Source organism: Symphalangus syndactylus, chromosome 5 (genome assembly GCF_028878055.3).
Source record: "Symphalangus syndactylus isolate Jambi chromosome 5, NHGRI_mSymSyn1-v2.1_pri, whole genome shotgun sequence".
Taxonomy (NCBI): Eukaryota; Metazoa; Chordata; class Mammalia; order Primates; family Hylobatidae; genus Symphalangus; species Symphalangus syndactylus.
Genome location: NC_072427.2, coordinates 7,367,270 through 7,393,361, shown reverse-complemented (window position 1 = coordinate 7,393,361; position 26,092 = coordinate 7,367,270). Strand labels below are relative to the sequence as shown.

The 26,092-nt window shown below is 49.3% G+C and overlaps 2 protein-coding genes across 3 annotated transcripts in view; one reads left to right on the top strand and one right to left on the bottom strand.

The window, feature by feature from the left end:
* PGPEP1L (pyroglutamyl-peptidase I like) overlaps positions 1-16,185 on the bottom strand; it is a 155,809-nt gene extending 139,624 nt beyond the window's left edge. The window contains 2 exon segments of the mRNA XM_055277113.2: positions 13,307-13,433; positions 13,939-16,185. The gene's annotated coding sequence lies outside the window, so the exon portion shown is untranslated.
* A 1,525-nt stretch (positions 16,186-17,710) lies between these two features.
* Positions 17,711-26,092, top strand: part of SYNM (synemin) — a 30,176-nt gene continuing 21,794 nt past the window's right edge. Inside the window, exons 1-2 of one of the 2 annotated variants that reach the window (XM_055277087.2) lie at positions 17,711-18,651; positions 25,913-26,037. In XM_055277087.2, coding sequence (XP_055133062.2) covers positions 17,842-18,651; positions 25,913-26,037 — 935 coding nt within the window. In that variant the 5' untranslated portion in view covers positions 17,711-17,841. The remainder of the gene's footprint in view (positions 18,652-25,912; positions 26,038-26,092) is intronic. The other variant, XM_055277088.2, reaches the window with a different exon arrangement.

Below are 26,092 nucleotides of genomic sequence, written 5' to 3'. Positions count from 1 at the left end.
TCACGAGGTTTCTTCCATCACCCCAAGACTGAGGCATTGGAAAAGCTAAGGCCAGTGTCTGAATCTTTGCCCTTCCCTACTTTCTGCTGATCATCCTTCCCTAAGTGATCTGGAAAGCTGACAATATGGGGAAGGGGAATCTGGCTATTATTTCAGATATTACCCACCCCCTCCCACACTAGCAGCCCTGGGTCCCTCGTGCCTCCTGTCTAATCAAATCCCAGAAAATGACTGAGCCTCCACCTGACTGAGTATTCATGTCTGCCCAGGTATTCTAACCTTGTGTCCTGCTGTACAAAGTTCAACAGGAATTACTCCCAGGTTTGCGCGTGGTCTGGGGTTGTCTTCACACCACGGCCTTCTACTAACTTGCCAGGTAAAGACCTGACTGTTTGGGATCTGCTGCCTCCCCGCCCCCCATCCCTACCAGCCAAGATCCCTGTGTCAAAGCCCAGTGTGATCTCAGTGGAAAAAGCATATCTAGGACCCAAGATCTGGTACTTGTCACCCCATGACCCACTCTGTCTCGTCCTGTCACACTGAGCAAATTGTTCAAAACTCTGTGGATTGGTCTTGTTGCAAAATATCAATGACATTTGCTTCCTCCCTTCCTGACAGTTATGTGGGGAGAGTCAGTGAAACACTGTACTACCATCACTAGCAAAACAGCAGCCTATTGGACTTGAGACACTTTCACATCTATTATTGCATCTATGCAAACACTTGGCTTCAGAAAAAATAATCCTCATGGGGTATATAAATATAAAGGAGGAGAAATTGCTCTTTAATACACCAAAAACTACCGAGTTTCTTTATCTTCCGGAATTCCGTTCCCTAGTACAGTACTTCCATTTTGATGGGTTTTTCTGCTATTCACTCCCCAAGCATGTCTTTACTTCATTCACAAAGGGAAAACTCACACGGTGAAGCAGCATTGCGTTCAGCTCTGTGTGGTCTAGCAATCGGAAAGGGATCTCTTGGAAGGAGCAAGGAAGCTACCGCAGTGAGCTTGGTGAAGCAGCCAGGTTTGCTGAAATCAATAGGAGGTTTGCTGAAATCAATAGCAGGTTTGCAGCCAAACAACTCTCCAGTCATGGCTGGGCGCGGTGGCTCACGTCTGTAATCCCAGCACTTTGGGAGGCCGAGGCAGGCGGATCATGAGGTCAAGAGCTCAAGACCATCCTGGCCAACATGGTGAAACCTCGTCTCTACTAAAAATACAAAAAATTAGCTGGGTGTGGTGGCACGTGCCTGTCGTCCCAGCTACTCGGGAGGCTGAGGCAGGACAATTGCTTGAACCTGGAGCTTGAACCCGGGAGGTGAAGGTTGCAGTGAGCCGAGATTGCACCACTGCACTCCAGCCTGGTGACACAGCAAGACTCTATCTAAAATAATAATAATAAAAAAAGAACTCTCTGGTCTTAAGTCCCCTGAAAGACTTGACTCTCAGACTGGGCATCCCATCAGCTTCTCCCTCTTCCCTCCAGCCTCACACATCTTGTTTCTTACTCATACTTCTCCTTTATTCCACAGCAACACCAAAAAGTCCAAAGCTCCCCATCCAGTTAAGACTATTTAGATCTTTTTTTGTGTGTGTGATGGGGTCTTGCTATGTTGCCCAGACTGGCCTTGAACTCCTGATCCCAAGTGATCCTCCTGCCTCAGCCTTCTGAGTAGCTGGGAATATGGGCATGGTGGTTTCAATCTTTTTGACTCAAGAGGCAATTATTAAGTTCAAGATGGGGTTTATCTAAATGACCACATAAATAAGAAAATACTGCAACAAAAGCCCATTTGATAAAGCAAATGCTTTCAGAGCAACACACTTTTAATCTTCCAGAGTCACGTCCCACCCATCCATATCTCTTATTTTTCCTAATTTCTTTTCTTTTTCTTTTCTTATTTTTTTTTTTATTTTTTGAGACGTAGTCTCACTATGTCACCCAGGCTGCAGAACAGCGGCATGGTCTCAGCTCACTGCAAACTCCGCCTCCCTAGTTCAAGTGATTCTCCTGTCTCAGCCTCCCAGGCAGCTGGGATTAAGGCATGCACTACCACGCCCAGCTAATTTTTGTATTTTCAGTAGAGACAGGGTTTTGCCATGTTGGCCAGACTGGTCTCAAACTCCTGACCTCAGGTGATCTGCCTGCCTCAGCCTCCCGAAGTGCTGGGATTACAGGCGTGAGCCACCACACCCGTTTTCCTAATTTCATTTTCACGTGCACTCCCATCCTTTCAACAAACCTATGTTGAGGGTCTCTTCCATAGAACACCAAATCTAGAGACCCATCGTGGGCAGAACAGACCCTTGCCCTCCAAATGTGCCTTATCACCCTCAGCATTCTCTTTCCTCTTCCAGCCCCTTCTTACCATCTTTCCAAACTCATCCCTGCACTTGTCATCAGCCCTTGCCATCAGCTGATGAGGCCATCAGCTACTTGTTTTCATTTGGGGAGCCACCAGGGCTCAAACCGCAGCCAGAGAAGACACAGGCCTCCTGAACCCACCCTCCATGCTCTTAATTCCCTTCCCAGCCTCCTGTTTATCAAGGATGGTCTCCATTTTAAACAGAAAATCACTTCTTGTCACTTGTCCTGTCAAAAGTCTTCTGTTAATTCAGTCTGACCTGGTAGCCCCATTGCCCAGCTGTCTGCTTCCAACCTTCAGCTATTTTTCTGGAGGTGACTTAGCAAGCTGCATTCTTCTCCCCAGAGAGTTCCCCGGGCCCGTGGCTGCCTGGGGAGACATGTGCAAGTATTACCACCACTCAAGACGCATTTCTCATGATGAGGCGGAAGTGAAACAAAGCAAGCCTGTACCTCATTTTCATTCACCACCGAGGAATTGCAAATGTTGTGAAAGCGAAACACATTTGCATTCTTCCAATCACCTAATTTATCTGGATTTCCACCTTCATTTGTTAAATAAAAGATTCAGTGAAGCAAAATCAACAAGGCTTTGGGAACTCTTATAAAAACAAATAAAATAAATATTGTGATTCCACAATATGTTTTGACATATTTTGTATTATCTCTTTATGCTTCTGGCTGGGGGCAGGAGAGGAAGGATTGACAATGGTTGTAAATCAGGCTTTTCCTGAATGCAATAGCTGTACTTCAGGGACTTTATGCTTATAGAATTTTAGAGCCAGAAACAATTTGTATGAGTTATCTATTGCTGTGTAACAGAGGACCTCAAATCAGCAAATATTTATTATCTCACAGTTTCTGAGGGTCTGGAATCCAAGACTGGCTTACCTGGGTTGTTTGGGCTCTGATTCTTGCATGGAGCTGCAGTTAAGCTGTGGGCCAGGGCTGCAGTTGTCTGAAGGATTGGCTGGGGCTGGTGAATCCACTTGCAGGCTCACTGGCATGGTTGCTGGCAGCTCTTGGTTCCTCACAGGCTGTGGGCCAGAGGCTTCAGCTACTCACTGGCTACGTCTCCAAAGGGTACCCACGACATGGCATCGAACTTCTCCAGAGTGAGGGATCCAAAGCAGAGAGAGAATGACCAAGAAGGAAGCCACGGTACCTTTTTTTTTCTTTCTTTTTTTGAGATGGAGTCTCGCTCTGTCGCCCAGGCTGGAGTACAGTGGTGCAATCTGGGCTCACCGCAACCTCCACCTCCCAGGTTCAAGCGATTGATTCTCCGGCCTCAGCCTCCTGAGTAGCTGTGATTACAGGTGTGCGCCACCACGCCTGGCTAATTTTTGTATTTTTAGCAGAGACGGGATTTCATCATGTTGGTCAGGCTGGTCTTAAACTCTTGATCCACCCACCTCGGCCCCCCAAAGTACTGAGATTACAGGCATGAGCCACCACGCCTGGCCCATAGTACCTTTTATCATCCATTGTAAGTGACATACCGACCACCCTAGGTATAATGACGAAGTAACGACAGGAGATGAGGATCACTGGGCACTGTCTTGGAGGCTGGCTACCCTAGAATCTTAAAAATAATGGAGTCCTGGCCGGGTGCGGTGGCTCACGCCTGTGATCCCAGCACGTTGAGAGGCCGAGGCGGGCGGATCACGAGGTCAGGAGATTGAGACCATCCTGGCTAACATGGTGAAACACCATCTCTACTAAAAATACAAAAAATTAGCTGGGCACAGTGGCGGGCGCCTGTAATCTACTCCGGAGGCTGAGGCAGGAGAATGGCGTGAACCCAGGAGGCGGAGCTTGCAGTGAGCCGAGGTCACGCCACTGCACTCCAGCCTGGGTGACAGAGCAAGACTCTGTCTCCAAAAAAAAAAAAAATAAAAAAGAAATAATGGAGTCCTGTTCCCTTAATGACCGCTAAGGAAGCTAAGGTCCGAGAGTTATAACCTCTGAGTGAGTTGGCCAACATCACACCAGAGGTTAATCACCAAACCGGAACTTGAACCCAGACTTTCCATATTTTAAAACATTGCAGTTTAGCAGCTACATATTTTGCTCATTCAGTGCTTATCAAAAGCAAGAACTGGACTAGGCAGCATGGAGATTCCAGGATAAAGAATACAATCATGGTCCCTGACCACAAGGTCACAGGAGTGGCGTGGAGTGGCATATACTGAATGAGATTACCCAGTAGAATGGAGCACACTTCATCAGAAAGTTACAACTGAACACCCTTGACAGTTCAAAGGCAGGCCTGATTTCCACCGGCACCCTCAGGGCAGGCTTTGCAGAGATGGTAACACCTGAGTTGGGCCTTGAAGTATAGATGGATTTAGGCAGATGGGGATGGATGGGGCTAGGCTGAGAGTCCATGATTCGACCCCAACGTCTCCAAATCTAACTCTGTGAGCTTCAACTATGGCAGTATTAATCAAAGGCTCCAGCTCTGAGTTACCCTTTTGGCTGCTGATGACTAAACTTTGGGGCTCTCTGGAATGAGGGCCTTGGTAGCTGTTGTAAGAGCTTCAGTTGCCTTGGCTGCCGCTGACATTTTTATTGATGATGCTGACACTTTGTGATCGAGAAATTGAAACCAGCTTCCTGACCATAGCTATCGATGTCATCCAGACAATCCCCCAATACAGTGGAAAAACAATTTCAAGTAGTTTGTGAGTTCATAAATTATCCTTGCCTGTTGATTTAGCTGCTTGCGAGTTGATGTGGGAAATTTACTATCGAGGAGGTGGTAAGAGGTTAGAAAGGGTGGGCTTGAGTTGAGGGCAGCATTTCCCCAACCACAGGCCAGGAGCCTTCAGGAAGGTGGGAGTGGAGGCGTGGCCAGCGGAGGTCCATTACAGAATGGGTTCAATCAGACTCATTATCCACCACATTTAGAAAACCCACAGGTGGGCCGGGTGCGGTGGCTCATGCCTATAATCTCAGTACTTTGGGAGGCTGAGATTGGGCGGATCACCTGAGGTCAGGAGTTCCAGACCAGCCTGGCTAACATGGTGAAACCCCATCTCTACTAATCACACAAAAATGAGCCGGGTGTGGTGGCAGGTGCCTGTAATCCCAGATACTTAGGAGGTTAAGACAAGATAATTGCTTGAACCTGGTAGGTGGAGGTTGCAGTGAGCCAAGATCACGCCACTGCACTCCAGGCTGGGCTGGGCGACAGGGTGAGATCTGTCTCAAAAAAAAAAGAAAAAGAAAAGAAAGCCCACAGGTGTTGATGAATGCCAGGCCCATGTAATTGATTAATGTGTAGATGGCATCATTTGAATGAAGGGTTTTGAAATTATAAAGCAAGATCTATTAATAAGTCATGATATTAAATTTATGGCACCAATACAGCATTAAAAAGGAGATTAAAACACTGGAGGGATAAGTAATGCTTTGTAGAACTTTTGTTTCAGTTACTTGCATGTGTGTGCAATGAAAAATATATTTCCTTTTGATGTGGTCACTGACAAAACAGTTTGTGTTTTATCTACTTTATTTTTTTTTTAATATTTTATTTTTGGAAACAGGGTCTTTCTTGCCACCCAGCTGGAGTGCAGTGGTGATCACAGCTCACTGCATCTTCAAACTCCTGGGCTCAGGCGATCCTCCTGCCTCAGCCTTCTGAGTAGCTGGGACTATAGGCACACCACCACGCCCAGCCAAGTTTTTTATGTTTAGTAGAGAAGAGGCCTCACTCTGTTGCCCAGGCTGGTCTCGAACTCCTGGCCTCAAGTGATCCTCCTGTCTCAGCCTCCCAAAGTACTTCAAAGTACTTTAGAAACATAAAACTAACATTTCAAATGATATTGTAGACAGCGCTTCTTGGGATAAATGTATCTTTTTTTTTTTTTCTTTTGAGACAGAGTCTTGCTCTGTCACCCAGTCTGGAGTGCAGTGGCGCCATCTCAGCTCACTGCAACCTCCGTCTCCTGGGTTCAAGCGATTCTCCTGTCTTAGCCTCCCAAGTAGCTGGGATTACAGGTGCATGCCACCATGCCTGGCTAATTTCTGTATTTAGTAGAGATGGGATTTCACCATGTTGGCCAGGCTGGTCTTGAGCTCCAGACCTCAGATGATCCGCCTGCCTTGGCCTCACAAAAAGCTGAGATTATAGCTGTGAGCCACCCCGCCTGGCTGGGATAAATGTCTCTTTAAAAAAATCAACTTTATTGTAGCACACTTACTAAAATTTACTATTTTTTTTTTTTTTTGAGATGGAGTCTGGCTCTGTCACCCAGGCTGGAGTGCAGTGGCACAATCTTGGCTCACTGCAAGCTCCGCCTCCCGGGTTCACGCCATTCTCCTGCCTCAGCCTCCCAAGTAGCTGGGACTACAGGCGCCCGCCACCATGCCCAGCTAATTTTTTGTATTTTTAGTAGAGATGGGGTTTCCCCATGTTAGCCAGGATGGTCTCGATCTCCTGACCTCGTGATCCGCCCGCCTTGGCCTCCCAAAGTGTTGGGATTATAGGTGTGAGCCACCACACCTGGCCAAAATTTACTAATTTTAAGTGTGCAGCTTAAGGAAGTAGATATGTATAGTTGTGTTACCACCACCCAAGTCAAGATGTGGAAGAGTTCTGTTTGACCAAGAAGGTTCCTGTTCCCCTTCCCAGTCAGTCTCCTTCCATCATCCAGCCTGTTGTGTACAGCAAGGGGGCCAAGGTATCTAGGGCAGAAGCACAAGGAGTGTAAGTCGATCAATATGTATTGAGGATCCACAGCACGTAGGGCTTTGTAGGTCAGAAGATGTCCAGGGCTTTGGGTTTACTCTAAATGAAATGGGGAGGCATGGGAGGGTTTTGAGCAAAGGAGTGATCTGATTTAGGTTTTGAAAAGACTATGGAGAAACTACTTTACATATACACAACGGGTGAACAAATAAAAAGCTATACTATAGGTAATGAGAGCCAGGCTTCTCACTGCTAGAGAAAGAAGTTACAAATGAGAAATAAGGGAAGGAAGGCTAGAATGATCCTTGTGGATGGGAGTTGGAGGCATCAGTATGAACTTGTGTGTGGACAGCCAGCTAGATACATAGAGAAATAAATATAGACATGCCTGTAGACATGGGTTACATGTGTGCATGTGTGTATGTGTGTATGTGTGTGTATGTATGTGTGTTGCTATCTTAACAATAGTAAATCTTCTAATCCATGAACACAGGCTGTCTTTCCATCAATTTAGGTCTCTTTAAAAACGTATCTTAAGAATGTTTGGTCATTTTCAGGGTGTAAGTCTTGAAATTCTTTTGTTAAATTTATTCCTCAATAATTTTTTTTATATCATTATGAATGGAATTTCTTTTTTTGTTTGTTTTTTGTTTTTTGAGATGGAGTCTTGCTCTGTCACCCAGGCTGGACAGTGCAGTGGCACCATCTCAGCTCACTGCAACCTCCGTCTCCCGGGTTCAGGTGATTCTCCTGCCTCAGCCTCCCTAGTAGCTGGGATTACAGGTGCCTGCCACCACGCCCAGCTAATTTTTGTTTTTGTTTTTTTGTAGTTTTAGTGGAGACCAGGTTTCACCAGGTTGGCCAGTCTAGTCTCAAACTCCTGACCTCAAATGATCTGCCCACCTCAGCCTCCCAAAGTGCTGGGATTATAGGCATGAGCCAGTACACCCAGCCATGAATGGAACTTCTAAATTAAAGTTCCATTTACACAAAAATAAAAAAAGTAAATGAATATTAACTGAATTTTTGGATTGTTTATTGCTAATGGGTAGGGGAGTATTGACAGTTCCCTGCAGGCTGTCGAGGTGTGGTTGCTAAGACTTTCACTTCATGAACTGGGACAGATACAGTAGAAGCGGAGGCAGGTGAAAGGGTAAAATCCCATGAGCTCTTGAGAGGTTTGGAGGGAACAGTAACTAGAAGGACTGTAAAATCAAGTGACTTTTGCTAAGTGCCACTAACTCATTAAGAGAGAAAATGTCAGTCTCAGATCTGTTGCTCAGCGATTTACAGCCAACTGTGAGAGTCACAGGGCCTACTTGGCTGCCTTTAAAGAGACCCTCACCCCCTGCAGGCAGAAGGCAGAGAGAACGGAAGAGCAGGCACAGCTTCTGATTGTAAGAGAGGCTGAGTTCTCATTCTAGGCAAGTCTCCAATGTCAAAGCCAGGGCTCTGATGGGAAACGAGTGGGACTGTGAGACTTGGGATGGGGGTATTTGGGGACTGCAGGTAAGAACCAAGGATCTCCAGATTCCCCCCGCAGAAGTGACCCACTCCCTCTTTCAGGAATATAGGCCCCTGCCCCCCACCACCAACTTCTGCCAGAAGACTACGCAGAGGCCACAAATGTTAGGCAGGGGCCTTACCAGGCAATGCTTTCCCTTCGTGGTCCACCAACACCTCTCTTCTGGCCACCAGACTTGTATCTAAGGTCAAACCTCAGCAAGCCCAGCTGGGAAGTACTGGGCCAGCTCAGGAAGGAGGGGAATTATACAGAAAGGGTGCTACAGGACCTGATTCATGCAGGCCAACAGGGACTGGAGCGGAAAGCCTGGGAATGGGAGGATAGGTGGTCTGTAAGGTGCTGCGTCAGGGTGGGCTTGTGGGTCAAGGCTATATGGCTGGAGTATGGGAGAGTTGCTGATGTGGGGGCACTGTCCTGCGACAAGGATTCACTCTTCACTCCCTGGCAAGGGCCTTGGGCAGCTGCTAGTGTGCTGCTGGGGTAGCCCTGGGAAGTCTGGGAAAGGGATAGTACACATTAAATGAATGAAGTAGAGATGCCAGGACAGACAATGCGGGAGGGAAGGGACAAATATCAGAGAAGTGGGCTAAGACCAGAAAACCCACCAGGCTAGCTACGTTCCTTGGGAGGCCTGGAGGATCCTCCATGTATCAAAGTGATAAGGAAGCAGCTGGTGAGGGGCCGCACCCCATTGAGAAGCTGAGTGGTACCTGTCCTCTGGAGGGGAGGGACTGACAGAAGAGATGCTGTTACAGAGTGGCCTCTCTGGTGGGAATGAGAAGACGCAGCAGTGGCTCTCAAACTAGCATGAATTCAAATCAACTGGAGGCTCGTCAAAACACACAAGGTTTCATCCGCAGGTCCGGGCTGGGGCTAGAGAGTGTACATTTCTAAAAAGTTCCGAGGTGATGCTGCTGTTGCTCATCCAGGTACTAGACTTTGAGAGCCACTGGCTACAGGCCTAGCAGAGGGCGGACGGTAGCCCGTAAGTCTCAGAAAAAAGGTGAGTATAATTACTGTAATGAGCTGCAGAGTTGGAACGGCCATGGGGGTAGGGAGTGAACTAAGGATTCTGCAGACTCAGGGATCTGAGAGATCTGTGACTCATAGAACATGGTGTTTCTAGGGGAAAGATAAATGCGCTGCCGGCAGAAACATCCCCAAGTATATATATAATCAAAAACACTTCTAAGCAAAGTTATGATCCAGTTTTCTGACCCTGAGCCACCAGAACACACTGGCTGAAAGGAGGACCCAACAATCTCTATGGCAAGTGAGAGCCTTGGTCCTTCCCCAGAGCGACTGCAGCCAGTTAGGACGTGAGCACTCATTTCTTTTCAGGATGGTTGGTTCCTACTGTGGTGTCCAAATTGATGCTGATACCCAGGGAGCCATAGCACCACCATGGCCCCCGTGTTAGAGTTGGGATCTATGGGGGTCATGTCATCCACAGAACCCTGGCCCAAGACACAGCGGGGTCAGAACAGCAGTCTGGGCTGCAGCGACACATCCGAGGATCACTGGCATGTTATTGTATTTAAAGCCATGAGATTGGACTGGAGCAGCAGCAGGTAGACAGAGAAGAGGTAAGTGGCTAAAAGACTGGTGGGTGGCAATTAGGGGAGGAGCAGGCACTTGTGACAGCGTTGGGGAAAGAGAGCAACCTCCCCAAGCCCTCTGGCCTCCCCAGGCCCCAGGTCTATGAGGAAAACGGCTGTGTCTTTCTCCTTTCTGTGTTCCCAGGGCCCAGCCCAGCACCAGGCACATAGAGGGAACTCAAAAACTAGCTTTCGAGTCACCCTACCATGAACACCACCAATAAACCCCACAGAAAATGCGCTTCTAAGGCAGGGGGAGAGCAAATATGCTGCTCTTTGAAGGCAAGTGATTCTTTTTTTAGTTCTTCAGTGGAAGTGAGAAGTCTTGTCCCTGTTGGGAAGATTAAACAGGGGATGTTTCTTTGTCACTTGGGGCCCTTCCCAAGTTCATTTGTAATGATTATGACATGACTTTCCAAATAAAGAGAGGGAAGTTGTGCAGCTTAAATTAGTGCATTTTTTTTGATGTGACAAATGCTATTTTTGTACCTTTTGAAAAGGCAGCCTATACCCCAACAAACACCTGCTGTGCTCCTATGAAACAGTGACAAATGATCTGCCCACCCAAAATAGCCAGAAGAGCTGTGACAGAGTGGGGACACTGTGGGCTCTGAGCAAGAGTGGCTGGATTCAGATTTTGGAGTGAGATGGAGCATGAAGACGCTGTGTCCTGAGGCCTTTACATTCTCATCTTACTTATTCCTTGTAGCAGTCCTATGAGGGAGGGGTTATCCTTACTTTACAGATGAGGAAGCTGAGTCTGGGAGGCTCAAGGACTAGCTCGTCCCTGTCCTCCTGCTCCCTACACCCAGCTGGTCGCAGACCCTGCGGGGCTGCCATCATCTGCATCTGTGCCCTGACTCTTCAGCTTCTCTCCCTGGCCTTCCGGAGACAGACCTCTGACCGGTGGCCTCCATGTGGTCCTGGGCTCCAGGACTTCTCCCATGAAGATGACCAACACTTGCTGAGTGCGGTGTGCTAAGTCTTGTGCAACACGTCTCACACAGCATAACGGGCAGTGTGGCAAAGTGGGTAGGGGAAGGGTTCAAATCCTGGTTCTGCCACTTTTTACTTGCATGGGCTAGGGCAAGCTGACCACTCCGTGGCTCAGCCTCCACGTCATTCACCTTGAGCTGATGGTCCCCGCTGCACAGGCTGCTGTACCGATTGTGAGTTCACCCACATGAAGAGCTCAGAACAGTGACCGGCGCGGCAAGACTACACAAGGACTAACTCTGATGGTGGGAGCCAGGAGGCTTCCTTGTGTTCCTGGCCTGGCAGCATCTTCCTCACCTGGGAATGGACTAATGCTTAGCCCACTCCAGGCTATTGACTCTGAAACTCTGTGTGTGTGGCCCAGGGATCTGCATTTTAACAAGCTCTCCAGTGAGGCCAATGGACGTGAAAGCTTAGTCCTTCTAACATCTCTATAAGGTCTATTTTGTTCTCATTATTACTATTACATGGATAAGGAGATGGGCTCGGAGGGGTTGTCATGCCTAAGCTTACGCAAGTGCCAGGACGCAAAGTGGGTCAGTCCACTCTACACCACTGTGCCTGGCCCAGCCCTTCCCGCCGGCCTGATGCACCTCCCTTTCCCACTGGCTTCATTTCCTACCTGGCCAAGCCTGTCGGGGGCAAGCGTGCCTCTCAGTCCGCAAACTTAGGGAGGCAGGGCATAACCACAGGGTGATGAAAACTCAATCCCCATCCATTAAAGGGGTTAGAGATCTGACCTCCTTCCCTAGATTGCACCAGAACTGTTGAGGACTTATACAGTGCTAAGCCACCAGGGCTGGGGGCCCACCTGGTCCTCATGCCACCTATCAGTGCTGGCATCCACTAGCCTTCCAAGAGAGCCCTGGATCTTCATCCCTACAGGCAGAGGCTGGGACAGTGGACCACTTTGGCTAGTTAAGCGGTTTGTTCACTGCACAAACATATCCGGATGGGTGATCAGTGGGACTGAAATCCCACCTGTGCTGCCCTTGCTGCGCTGTGGATGTGGGTGCAGGGCAGCCTCCACCCTGAGGCAGGGCATCTCTTCCTTAGCACCAAGGAACCATCCACGGACCAGGTCATGCACCCAGTGGGCTCATTCATCTTCCCAGAAAGGGAGCCTTTCCCTAATTTGCACAAAGGAACCTTAGAGATAGATGTGGCCCCGCTGGCGTGGCCCTGCTGGCGTGGCCCTGTGCTGGTGCAGTGGCTCCCACAGGTCTGTGGTCCTCTGCCACTTCCAGGTGGCGCTCAGGCACCTGGCCTCACTCAGGCTTGGGGAGATGGGGTGCAGCGGGAGGGCATGGAGGAAGGCTATCCTGGGCCGTGCCGCGGCCCTCCCTCTCAGGCCCACAACTTCCCCAAGGCTGCCTCTGGGAAGTAGGGCACAAGGGGCCCGTGGGATCGGTGCTTGGATCCCACAATATAACTGGGGTTTTGCTGTCTCCTGGGGCTCTGCCCAGGAAGGGGTGCAAGGCTCCCCTCACTACGACCCAGGGCTGTGCTTCCATTCCACTCCATCACCCCTCCTTCAATATTTTCTTGCCTCCACGGAAACCCAACGCTACCCAGCCTTCCTTCAAGATTTTCTTCCCAACTTTCTTCCAGCTAGAAGTCCTCCCCGAGTTCCTAAAATCTTGGATTTTGGAGACCAGTCAAGCCTTTTCGTTTCGTCTAGGGCGCAGGCCTCCCTTCAGGCAGTGAGCAGATGGAGTGAGCTGGGGTAGAGGGAGAGGGAAGGGCAGATCTATTAATCGCCCCACCCCACAATAATTGCGCATGCCTGGGAGCCCCATGGAGCGCAGGCCACACTGTGCCAGGTCCTCCGAGTGGGAAAGACTCGCTATTCCCGCTTCCCCAGCCCGGAGCAGGGGCTGATGCAAAAGGCTGTAGCCCCCCGCGCGCGCAGCCTCCTGCTTCTTGGACTTTGGTAAAATTCTGGCTGCGGGCCCGCGCTGCTTCCGATCCACGGCGCCGCTCAAGCGAAGGCTCAGGGGGTCCCCCGCCCCAGGCGGCCCCAGAGCCGCCCCTCTGGTCTCCATGCCGGAGCAGCGCCCTTCCATCCTCCTCGCGCGGCGCTGCCCCAGCGGCCTGGAGTTTTCACCCCCGACCGCGAGCTTCCTACCTTTCATCCACCCACCGCAGGAAGGGGGCGCACGTCACTCTCTTCTCTCCAGTCCGGCTACATCGCGGAGTTCGGTTTTCACTGGAAACGACACCACCTGGGGTTGATGGTCCCTAAGGCGTTCAGCCTGCGAAAGAGGGCTGTGGTTAAAAAGATAAAAATACACTAGTGCCTTACTGGGTCGTAAGCAATTTGTTTTGTATTAGGTCAATTCTAGAAAAAAAAATGTACATGTCATTTCTTTTTCATTCAAAGTAAAAACTGTTTTACTGAATCCCACGCTCTATCAGATATCACCTGTGTAATCTAAGCTGGAAGACTCTCTCTCTCTAAATATTCTATTGAATAGAAGAATGTCAATAAGAAGTGAAGATTGCAAGACTTTTATTTTTGCCATTAAGCTATTAATAGAAATGCATAGTTGTTAATATGTTACCAACGTGGCTTTCAAATTTTTATTACAAAAAATAATAAAGTATACACTGGTCCTTATCATAAATTCCACATAGCAAATTGATTCTGGCAGAATGGTTTTATCGATTTTTGCAGAACTCTGGTGTTCCTAGTGAATTTATGGTTACGGTTGACAAATGAATGCAGCACCATGAATATTGATTGATATTTTTGTTTACCTTAGCAAGAAAAAGGTGAAATAACTGAGAAACTTCATTTATTCTTCATCATGATGTAACTTCTTTTTAAATTTTTTTTGTATTTTTAAATTTTGTGAAGACAGGATCTCACTCTGTTACCCAGGCTGGAGTGCAACGGCTCAATCACGGCTCACCAAAGGCTCGATCTCCTGGGCTCAAGGAATCCTCTCACTTCAGCCTCCTGAGTAGGTGGGATTACAGGTGCATGCCACCATGCCCAGTTAATTTTTGTATTTTTTGTAGAGAGGGGGTTTTGCCATGTTGTCCAGGCTGATCTGGAACTCCTGAGCTCAAGTGCTCTGCATGCCTTGGCCTCCCAAAGTCTTGGTATTACGAGTGTAAGCAGCCACCACACCCAGCCATGAAGCAACTTCTTTCCTGATCTGGATACAAGATTTGAGACACCGGACAAACATTTCCTCAAGTTTTTGTGCTATTCAGAATTCAATAGCTACAGACACAACATACCACTAAATTTAATCTGCACTATTAACATACTCTCCACTGCTTTTAAAGGCTAGACAATCAACAAAACATGAAATCCACAAAAACAAGTCATTGGCTGATTTCTGTGTTGTAAATACTCAAGCTACCAACACGATGTCAGTGAATGTTGAGTAGGGTAGTACACATCAAATGGCATTTCTATAGGGCAGGCACACTACTCATTCATAACTTCAAGAACAGATCATAGGAAAATGCAGTGAAATACTGAGGAAGTGATACGTTTTGAATATGTGTTTGTTCTTTTTGTATAATTAATTGTAAGCTTCTATAATTAATTTTTAACAATGGCTGTGTTTAACAAGTGGTCCACAAAATTCTAGAAATTTAACAGTTGGCACTCACAAACCTGTGGGAGCCAACCGCAGTGCACCACTGCCAGGCTCCCGTGACTTCTGGCTTCCACAGCGGGAGGCATTGGCAAGAGAAGGGAGGCTTAGAGGAAGGAAGAACTGGGTTTTCCTCCTCCTGCTCCCTCCTGGGATCCATTCTGCTCCTCTTTTCCAGCGCTCTGGGCTTCTCCAGGCTCAGCCAACACCCTAGGGCGCTAACAGCTTCTTGACTTCTTGCTATTTGCTGGTCCCTGGTGCTTCCTCATCCCATCCACCCCCAGCCCATCAATCATTCCCTTCCCTTTGAGTTTGCCTCTGCTTCCTGGCCAGACTGTGCCTCCTCAAGTCTGCTCTTGTGGTCACAACTCTAATACTTCTAGTCACTTCACCCCTCCGAGCTTCAGTGTTGTGAGGATTCAGTATGAAGCAGCAGGATATTATCCTGAAAGAGTAGCTGGGGGTACTTTCCCCCTCCCCACTCCTGGCCCTGCTAGTTCCTGATCCCCTGTAACTCTTTCCCTACCTGGGCAGCTGTATGCTGGAGCAGTCAATTCCGCAGGGACAGGATTTACAGCAGAAATGGGGGAAAGGTTTTGAGTTTCAAAGTCCAAGACCCTGAAGGGCACCGGGCAAAGAAAGACTGATGAGTCACTGCAAAGTGTCCTGCTGGGACTCACTGGTCCCTGAGAAGGCTCTCCCACCCTGCAGGGCTGTCCCCTGCCCAGCCAGGGGATGTGGGACAGCAGAACCCCTGTTACCGTGGGGAGTCAAAGAGCTGAGAACAAACAGCTGCAGGGGAGTCCAGGCAACTGTGAGAGCCGCCCCCCTGCACCCTAATGTCCCAGAGGGGCCCAGGACTGGCAGGGTCTCCACATAGGTTTGGGCGATGACACCACAGCAGTTCTGCGCCTGGGGGAATGGGAGGGTGGACAATGATGGGGTGATGGGGGTCCAGATCCCCCTGTCCCACACCAAGGTGAATAAACCCAAGCACTGAATACACCCACTCTCCACCCCCACTTAGTTTTAGCAGAAAAGGACAGGGAATTATTCATTGAAAGATACTAATTTCCACCAAGTACAGAATGGGATCTCCAACGTAGGGTCTCTAGAAAAACAAAGACCCACTTTCTGCCTTGCTTGTGATTGGAGGCTCCTGCCTGTGACAAGGAGAGCACTAGAAGCTTTGTCAGAGGCCCTGGACCAGCTCGCTGAGTAGTCCACCTTTCCATGCCATCTGTAAAATACACCAACTGCTGGCCCTGCCATGAGGAGCCCTCTGGCCAGTGGATGACCGTCCAGGTCTCGCCCTGGACACTTGTGTTGCCACAAGTTCAAGGGCACCCCAACCAAGGGTCAGCTGGTTTGTCCCTGTGAGCCTTAATGACACTTATACTGAGAACTGTCATTCATAAATAACTGCCATGAAAACTAATGAAATGCAAGTGTACAAAAAAGAGCTGTGGTTTCCATGACAATTAAACTGAATACTTTCTTAGGGAAATGCTGGAAAGAAACAGCTGTCACATTAGGGGTGTGTGTGTGAGATTTGTAAAAGTTCGGGGAGATGTTAGATGTCCAGAAAGTTCTGTACTTGGAGCACTTTATGGTCTCTAAGTTTTCACTCCAAATGAAAGAAATTCGTTTTGGAAAATGTAATGTACTATGAGGGTAGTTTGTATAAGAAGGGCAACTGGGACTCCAGTCAACTGACATCAAGAGAAGTATTTTGAACATTAAAATACTGGCAAATGGATATATATTTATGTTTTAAGTTAAAAAGATTATTTAGGCTGGGCACGGTAGCTCACGCCTGTAATCCAAGCACTTTGGGAGGCCGAGGTGGGCGGATCACTTGAGATCGGGAGTTCCAGACCAGCCTGACCAACATGGAGAAACCCTGTCTCTACCAAAAATACAAAAAAAAAAAAAAAAAAATTAGCTGGGCGTGGTGGCGCTGGCCTGTAATCCCGGTTACTTGGGAGGCTGAGGCAGGAGAATCGTTTGAACCCGGGAGGGGGAGGCTGCGGTGAGCCAAGATGGCGCCATTGCACTCCAGCCTGGGCAACAAGAGCGAAACTCTGTCTCAAAAAAAAAAAAAAGATCAATCAATGCACATGTATGTGCAATGTATACACACACACACACATATATATATGAGATGGGGTCTCACTCTGTTGCCCAGGCTGGAGCGCAGTGGCACAATCAGGCTCACTGCAGCCTTGATCCTCCCGCCTCAGCCTCCCAAGCAGCGCGTGTGACACCATCACACCAGGAGATATATATACTATATATATTATGTATATATAATATATATGTGTATATATTATATATTATATATGTGTATATACAATATATAATATATATATGTGTGTATATATATACATATATAATATATACATATATTTTTTTTGGTAGACACAGGTTCTCTCTATGTTGCTCAGGCTAGTCCCGAACTCCTGGGCTCAAGCGATCCTCCCACCTCGGCTTCCCAAAGTGCTGGGATTATAGGCGTGAGCCACCACGCCCGGCCCATATAATTTTTTTAAAAATAGAAAACCCACCAATCTCCAGGGCCTCGGGTAAGAAGTCTCTCGTAAGCGGCCGGCACCACAGCAACTCAATAGGCTTCTATTTCCATCCACGAACGCCAGGACGCTCGTATGCTGCGGGCACGCGTGACGGGGCAGCAGCAGGACGCCCTCTCCGGCGTCCCTTGGCAGAGCCCGGCCTGGCTAACCCGCCACCCCGGTCGCTGTTACCCGACTGCCCGCGCCGACCACCTGCGGCCGCCAAAGTGCCGTAGGGGGCGCTGTGCGGCCGCAGAGGCCGCGCCGGGCCGCGCTCTGATTGGCTGGAGGCCGCGGCCCTCGCCCCGTCCGCCCGCCCCGTCCGCTAAGTGTCTGGGCTCTCCCGCTCGCGTCCCAGTCTGCGGGCCTCCGGGGCAGCGGCGAGGCCGGAGCGTCGCGGCGGAGGGGACAAGACCAGGACAAGACCAGGGCAGGAGAGAGCCGGCCAGCCGCGAGAGCCCCGCACGCCCGGCAAGATGCTGTCCTGGCGGCTGCAGACGGGCCCCGAGAAGGCCGAGCTGCAGGAGCTCAACGCCCGGCTCTATGACTACGTGTGTCGGGTGCGGGAGCTGGAGCGCGAAAACCTGCTCCTGGAGGAGGAGCTGCGCGGCCAGCGCGGGCGAGAGGGCCTGTGGGCCGAGGGGCAGGCCCGCTGCGCCGAGGAGGCGCGCAGCTTGCGGCAGCAGCTGGACGAGCTGAGCTGGGCCACTGCGCTGGCGGAGGGCGAACGGGACGCTCTGCGGCGCGAGCTGCGGGAGCTGCAGCGCCTGGATGCGGAGGAGCGCGCCGCCCGCGGCCGCCTGGACGCCGAGCTGGGTGCGCAGCAGCGCGAGCTGCAGGAGGCGCTGGGCGCGCGCGCCGCCCTCGAGGCGATGCTGGGCCGGCTGGAGGCCGAGCGCCGACGCCTCGACGCGGCCCACGAGCGCGACGTGCGGGAGCTGCGCGCGCGCGCCGCCAGCCTGACCATGCACTTCCGCGCCCGCGCCACCGGCCCCGCCGCGCCCCCGCCGCGCCTGCGGGAGGTGCACGACAGCTACGCTCTGCTGGTGGCCGAGTCGTGGCGGGAGACGGTGCAGCTGTACGAGGACGAGGTGCGCGAGCTGGAGGAGGCGCTGCGGTGCGGCCAGGAGAGCAGACTCCAGGCGGAGGAAGAGACGCGGCTGTGCGCGCAGGAGGCAGAGGCCCTGCGGCGCGAGGCGCTCGGGTTGGAGCAGCTGCGCGCGCGGCTGGAGGACGAGCTGCTGCGGATGCGCGAGGCGTACTGGCTACAGGCCCAGGAGCGACAGGTCCGTGCGCGGGGACGGCGCGTTGACCCTATACCCCCTGCCGTCGCCCCGGCACCCTGCCCTTGACGGGGTGGGGCCCGCCCAGAGGGTGCCCGAATGGCATGGGGACCCGGACTCGGTCCGCTGGTCCATCGACTCAGCGGGCGAGCGCCGGGCGGCAGGTCCTAGCGGATCGCCCCGTCCCCGTCATGGGGTTGGGTGGCAGCTGCTTTAATTCTTGACGCGCGTGACTGGGCGCATCCTGATCGGCTACCCTGTTAGCTCTAGGTTTTCCTTCCATTTTCCGTGCTTCGTAGACTCAGTAGACCCAGATCTAAGAGTCAACCGAGAAACCTCTGTCACTTGCAGAAGTGACGGCTTGTGGTAGCCCCGCTGTCTATAGCGCTCCTCAGGGGAAAACTCAAATTAATTTCCAAAACGGTTTTTATTTTGCCAATGTGATTTCCCAGTTGGAAGCCGCAGTTGTGGCTCTCTGGGCGGCTGCCTTGTTTGTTCTTGGGAGGGGCAGCAACTATAATGCAGAAAAGAGCTTGATCGAAGATGTTTTGCTCACAGCACACGCTGACGTCAGATCTCTGCGTAGTGTAAAAGTTGTGGGAAAGTGGGGCCCTTTGGCAGGATGTTATTACAAGTGCAGAGTGATATAAACAGTTACTATTCCAGGGAAGCAAACCCTCTGACACCAGCGGGGTGACACCTGTGGCTGATGTAAACTATGCCCAGTCCAGTCCTAGCGTTTGGCCCCCCGCCCTGCCCAGCCTCAGCCAGAATTGGAAATATTCCCGAATCACACTCAGTACTTCTCAGAAGGACAGTTGGAAATAACATCTGCACAATTTCACAAATATTTTAAGAGTACAGTTTGCAGCTGTGAGTTAAAGATTTGAGACTGACTTTTAAAAATTAGAAGTGAGAGGAACATGGGGGTTGTCATACGGAACGACTGGGGTGATGTGACAGGGATCCACAGATGATAAGTAAATACCTGTTGATTCTCCGTGGGTCCCCAGCACTGCGCTAGACTTTCAGTATGCAAAGAGCTACAGGCTAGATGGGAAATCATAGAATGCAATATGGCACTAAGTTGGGATTTAATCTTTTGAGTTGTGGGTTTTGTTTGGCTTCCGCCTCATAACTTTTGAAAGTGTTCTCTTGGGGCTTTGCCATAGCTAGAGCAGGGACAGGGACTGACCCAGTGTATACCGATTTCCACTTGTGAGCACTTGTGTCCCTTCTCAATGACAGTGGCCAGGGGTCTGAGTTCCACAGGTCCTATACCCGTTGTTGAGTGAAAGTTAAAAAATGCCTTAATGGCCGGGTGCAGTGGCTCACGCCTGTAATCCCAGCACTTTGGGAGGCCGAGGCGGGCGGATCACGAGGTCAGGAGATCGAGACCATCCTGGCTAACACAGTGAAACCCCGTCTCTACTAAAAATACAAAAAATTAGCCGGGCGAGGTGGCGGGCGCCTGTAGTCCCAGCTACTCGGGAGGCTGAGGCAGGAGAATGGCGTGAACCCCGGGGGGGCGGAGCCTGCAGTGAGCCGGGATGGTGCCACTGCACTCCAGCCTGGGCAACAGCAAGACTCTGTCTCAAAAAAAAAAAACAAAACAGTGCCTTAATGTGGCATTCAGGGAGATTTAACCAGTGGTTATTGTGACTCTCCAAAAAGGAGTATCTGTCAAACCTACTGCCCAGGGAACTCCTTTGTAGGGAATCCTGGCTACCAACTGAGGGGCCTGTGCTGTGCAGGCAGGTTTAGAAAACGCTGCTTTGAGCCACGCTGTGTGGACCAAATCGTCACCCTGCGTTCACAGCCACAGCTCAGTTGGCACATTTCAGGCCTTCAAACTCTGGTTCCAGTGTTTTTTCTTAGCGGCAAAGCCCTTTTCCCCACTAATGAAACCTTCAGTGGAACTCCTGATCTGAGCCATATGAAAGCAGAGTTCCCCGACTGGAGGAGAGATGGGGACTTGGAAGTGCAGTTAGAATCCTGTCCAGCCCTCCTTTGGCACAGAGACTCCAGGGCCCACCAGGGAAGTGCTTTTCCTGAGGTCATACCTGCCCTCAGAGTGGGGCTGGGACCCCACTCTCAGTTTCCCATCCAGTGATACCTCTCTCTTGTTGGAATTTGCTGCCTTTTCCTAAAAGCAAAGAGCGAGGAAAATGTCAATAAGGACCTGGTTTTTTTTTTTTTTTTTTGGTTTTTGTTTTTGTTTTTTGAGACGGAGTCTTGCTCTGTCGCCCAGGCTGGAGTGCAGTGGCTGATCTCGGCTCACTGCAACATCCGCTTCCTGGGCTCAAGTGATTCTCGTGCCTCAGCCTCCCGAGTAGCTGGGATTACAGGAGCCCACCACCATGCCTGGCTAATTTTTGCGTTTTTAGTAGAGACAGGGTTTCACCATGTTGGCCAGGCTTGTCTCAAACTCCTGATCTCAAGTGATCCACCTGCCGTGGCCTCCCACAGTGTTGAGATTACAGGTGTGAGCCATGTGTCCGGCCTTTTTTTTTCCAGTTCCAATTTGTAGAGGTTTTATTGCATTAAATGTTACCAGTCACTACCTTGTCCGTATACTGAATCTTCCCTCAGTTAAGTCAACCCCATTTCAAATTGCATTCCAGAAGATTCAGCACCAATCACAGAGATGCTAGGAAGTATGTGAAAGAGCAAGTATGGATGATTTAACCCCAAGCCTGTAATTTTTTTCAGGTTCTGTAGAAGCTTACTATGGGGAGACTGAAAAAATCCTAAAAATGGATTAATTAGTATATGGTAATAAATATCTTATTACTAAGAGCCTTTAGCAAGTGCTTCCTGTGTGCCAGGTACCACAGATGCCCTTCAGAAATATTCACTCTCAGTGCCCACACCAGTGTTAGGAAGTGGGTACTAATATTAGCTCCATTTTACAGAGGAGGAAACTGAGGCACGTAAGTCACCTGATTAGTAAGTAGTTAAGCCAGGATTCAATTCAGGCTCCAGTGCCTGAGCAACTGACCGCTGGGCGGCCGTTTCTCTCTTCTGTCTGTTCGATCAGAGAGAAACCTTTAACCAGTATTCTTGCATTCATAGCATAATGATAATTGCTCTTCCTAAGGGCTAGCCCGAGGTACTCTGCTGATTTCCAGTCCTAAAATGCTTTTAGACCCCTCCAGCTGGCTGATGTCAGAATAGTTTTGGCATTAAAACTATTTTCTTTCATTTCTTTTTTTCTGTGTTCCCTGTGCTTTAATGCCCCCCTCCCCTGGAGGCAGGAGCTGGAGGCAGTAGAGGGTGCTGCCACATTGTGCCCAGCTCTCCCTGCCTCTGGCTATAGCTTCTGTGGCTCAAGGGGGAAGATGCTCGCTAGGATTCTACTTGAGGGGAAACGTCCTTCCCAGATGGCCCATGCGCCTTCACTGTATGAGGCGATAGTCATTGGCCTGCCCCAGGCCTGGCCTCAGATTTGCCCGAGAAGTGTTTGCTGAACTGACATCCAAGTTCCCAAATGTGATCTAGATCACTTAAAGCCTGAGTAACACACCCAGGCTGCAGGAGGGGGCTTCAGAAAACACTTGAAGACGTTTGTGATAGGGGGAAGACCAGCTTTACCCTGCAAACGCTGAGATTTTTGCATATGAAAGTGAGCCCTTAGCTGCTGAGGCTGACTGTTTGGAAAAGGCTTCCAAGCCCCCAAAACATGGTTGAATGAAAACTTTATGTAGATAGGAAGGTGGGGTGGGATTAGCTAAGGGTCAGGGCTCTGCAGCTGTCCTACCTGGCCCTGAATTCTGACTCTGCTGCTCTTTGGGCTGGTTACGTTCCTTAACCTGTTTGCAATTCAGTTTCCCCATTTGTGAAACGAGGTACTGGAAGTAGCTCCCAGGGTGTATACAATTGGTTCATTCGTTCAGCTAGCAGCCGTTGAGCATTTAGTGTGCCAAGCTCATTTCTTCATGGCTGCAGATTCAGCAGTGAAAAATGCCACGTAAAACAAGGAAAGTCCCTTGACCTGAGGCCTTCAGGTGGAAACAGTGCATGGTTTTTCGGGGATGCCACAGCCAAGCTGCCGATGCGGCTAGGGCACAGTGAGCAGGGGGTAGGGTGGCCACTGTAGGACTTGAGCATTCACTCTGAGTGCCATGGGAAGCCACTGGAGGTTCTGGCAGAGGAGAATTAGGGCCTGGCTGTGGCTTAATGGAATCACTGTTGCTGCTGTTTTAAAAATAGACTGAGTGGGCTCAGGGATGCCTTAAGAGACTGTTGCAGTAATCTAGGCAGGAAGTGCTGGAGGCTTGGACCAGGGATCTCAGAGGGGGACCTGCCTTCAAGTTGAAGCCAACAGCATTTGCTGCCAGATTGGATATGATGGGAGAGGGAGAAATCACAGTAGACGTCAGGTGTTGTGGCCTGAGCAACTGGAAGAAGGATGTGCCCTTTACTGCAGGCGTTGGTTAGGAGGACGGGCCTGGGTGGGAGATTCAAGTTCAGTGTACATGTGTTCAGTTTGAGATGCTTCTTCCATACCCACCTGGGATTGTAAAATATAACTTGAGTTCAGGGTGCTATCTGGGCTGAGCTATAAATACTTCGTTGGCATCCAGTTCATGCTTATTGTTAGGAATACATTTAATTTTTGTGTCTAACTGAAGTTACCACAGTATTTAAATCCCCTGGAGCGCTACCTTTCAAGGTTGCAAATGACAGTGATGTTTGTGAACTGTCTCACAGGTGTGCTCAATGAGCGGTAGCTCAAGTTTGGCTAAGAGAAAATTAATTCTTCTGATACTAACAGCAGCATGCCTTTCCTGGTGCAAGGCAAGATTTCATCATCAGTTGTGATGGTGCCCAAAAGTTCTCTAAATAGCAAAAAGGTGACCTCTCTCCCAAGCTTTTGCAGCATGAGGTGAAACTGCGTCTGCTCGGGTTAGATTTAGTGTCCTGTGTCTGGGGCTCCAATGCCTCTGTTCTGACCCACAGCTTGCAGACTGGCAAAGCAGGGCCCAAGTCTGAAGTTTTATTCAACAGCAGGATTTGTTGTGATTTCTGCGGAGACTGTTGGGAGCCAGTTGAGTCTTATATTCCTGCTTCCAAACGTCAGCTAATTTTCCTTTGACAGTTTATGAGGAGCTGACTCACATGGAAATGGGACTGAAACTGTACTTACTCCAACTTCAGCACAGTTTGATTTTCCTCTCTGTATTTTTGTGGGGTGCGGACTGTTCTGTGTGTTCTGGGAGGAGAATCTTCCTGCACGCCCCTTCGACGTGACTGGGCTTTCTTGACCCACTCAGAAGGTTTGTGGTTGGAGAGCTTTCATCGTGTTTTTTTTCTAAGTAGTTTAACAACATTTGAACTTCTTTGTAAGGAATAAATTACTATAAATTTTCAATTTGTAATAGTTATGTCAAATTTCCTATAGTAGGAAGGACACACATACATACACACATACATACATACATGCATACCTACAGCCCATCTTGTATGAGAACCTTGTACCTGAATTTGTATTCCCTCTAAAACGGGAATGTAGGATTTTGACACTGAGACTTAATGATAGAATGTGTGAATATTGTGGCTAATTGTGGCAGTGCTGTCAGGACTGGCAGTTGCTCTTTGGTGAGCTTCTCTGTTTGTAATGCCAGCTGTGGGATCTGTTACCGTTTTTCCACCCTGGGACATAAGCCAGTGATTTTTAAGTTTACTTCTTTGCTTGAAAAGCTAAGGGGTTTTAAACTACTTTAGGACCCTTTATATTCAGAGGGAACCTAACAACAGTCGCTGGCATAGAAATAGAACTGTTATGAGAAGTGGAAATAGTTATTGGCTGATCATGCATTTTAGAAAATGATAAATTCTGGCTGGGCGCGGTGGCTCATGCTTATAATCCCAGCACTTTGGGAGGCTGAGGTGGGAGGATCACCTGAGGTCAGGAGTTCGAGACCATCCTGGCCAACATGGTGAAACCCTGTCTTTACTAAAAATACAAAAATTAGTTGGGTATGATGGCGGGCGCCTGTAGTCCCAGCTACTTGGGAGGCTGAGGCAGGAGAATCGCTTGAACCTGGGAGGTGGAGGCTGCAGTGAGCTGAGATTGCACCATTGCACTCCAGCCTGGGTGATAGAGCGAGACTCTGTCTCAAAAAACAAACAAACAAAAAAACCAAAAAGATAAACTCCATGTGCAATCTTAGTAGAGTTCGTTCCTTGGTTTCACAGACATACTTATTGTGGACCCTCAGCATCTTGCTGGGTGCCTTTGGTGAAGGGATTCCAGCAGCAATGAACATAATATTCCCTCTGCCAGTAGTCTTACTGTTTCCGAATTCTACAAAGATAAATGTTTATAGGTCTAGCTTAGTTTAGTTAATTATGTTCAGAAATAATGCGACTTCCCATTACAAACCAGAAGTTAAAACTATATGGACATATTTCAATGTTTAAATATTTGCTTGGTTAATTGTTCCCCTGAGTAACTAACAACCTCCGCCTCCTGAGTTCAAGTGATTCCTGTTCCTCAGCCTCCTGAGTAGCTGGGATTACAGGTCTGCGCCACCACGCCCAGCTATTTTTTGTATTTTTAGTAGAGACAGGGTTTCGCCATATTGGCCAGGCTGGTCTCGAACTCCTGACCTCAAGTGATCCGCCCGCTTTGGCCTCCCAAAGTGTTGGGATTATAGGCGTAAGCCACCACGCCAGGCCCAAAAAGAAGTTTTATATCTGAGTCTATATTTTGTCATTTATGCCCAGAGTGCATTTCTCCCCAGATGATCTTAAAGTAGCTTTTCTAAGTGAAACAAAACTCTGTATCAGTTTACCTGCTTATTATTGGATAAATCATGACTTTGGGGAGTACATTCCAGTTCAAATCTGAGTGACTTATGTTTCAAATATTGTAAAACCCTTGATTTCTAGTCTTGGCTTATTTTCCACAGCGTCTTAGTGACTGGTTTGAGGTACTGGCCTTCCTAAGCAGCCTGATGTCTGAACGGTAGAGATGATTTGAATAAACCTCTAAGCATTCGTTATTAATGAAGAGTCTGAGCAGAGAAGCCAGTGTCCTATCAAAATGTTCCATATGCGATAAAAAACTTCCATATGGAAGAGATACAGCATTGGAGACCACCCTGCAAATGACTGCGTGTTTAATAACCCGGGATGGTTTTCAGGTCTGCTAATTATCCTGGTCTGTTTTTCAATTCAACCCTGAATTGTTGGTACCTTCAGTTCGACCCAGTAAAGCTCCAGTTCTCCGATCTAAAAGTCTGTCTATTCTCTTTAGAGAGCGATTGACTGCCTGGAGGATGAGAAGGCAACCCTCACCTTGGCCATGGCTGACTGGCTGCGGGACTATCAGGACCTCCTGCAGGTGAAGACCGGCCTCAGTCTGGAGGTGGCGACCTACCGGTAAGGAGGCTGTGCTGAGTTGGCCTTGATGAAGCCATGGGGGTGTGACTCATAC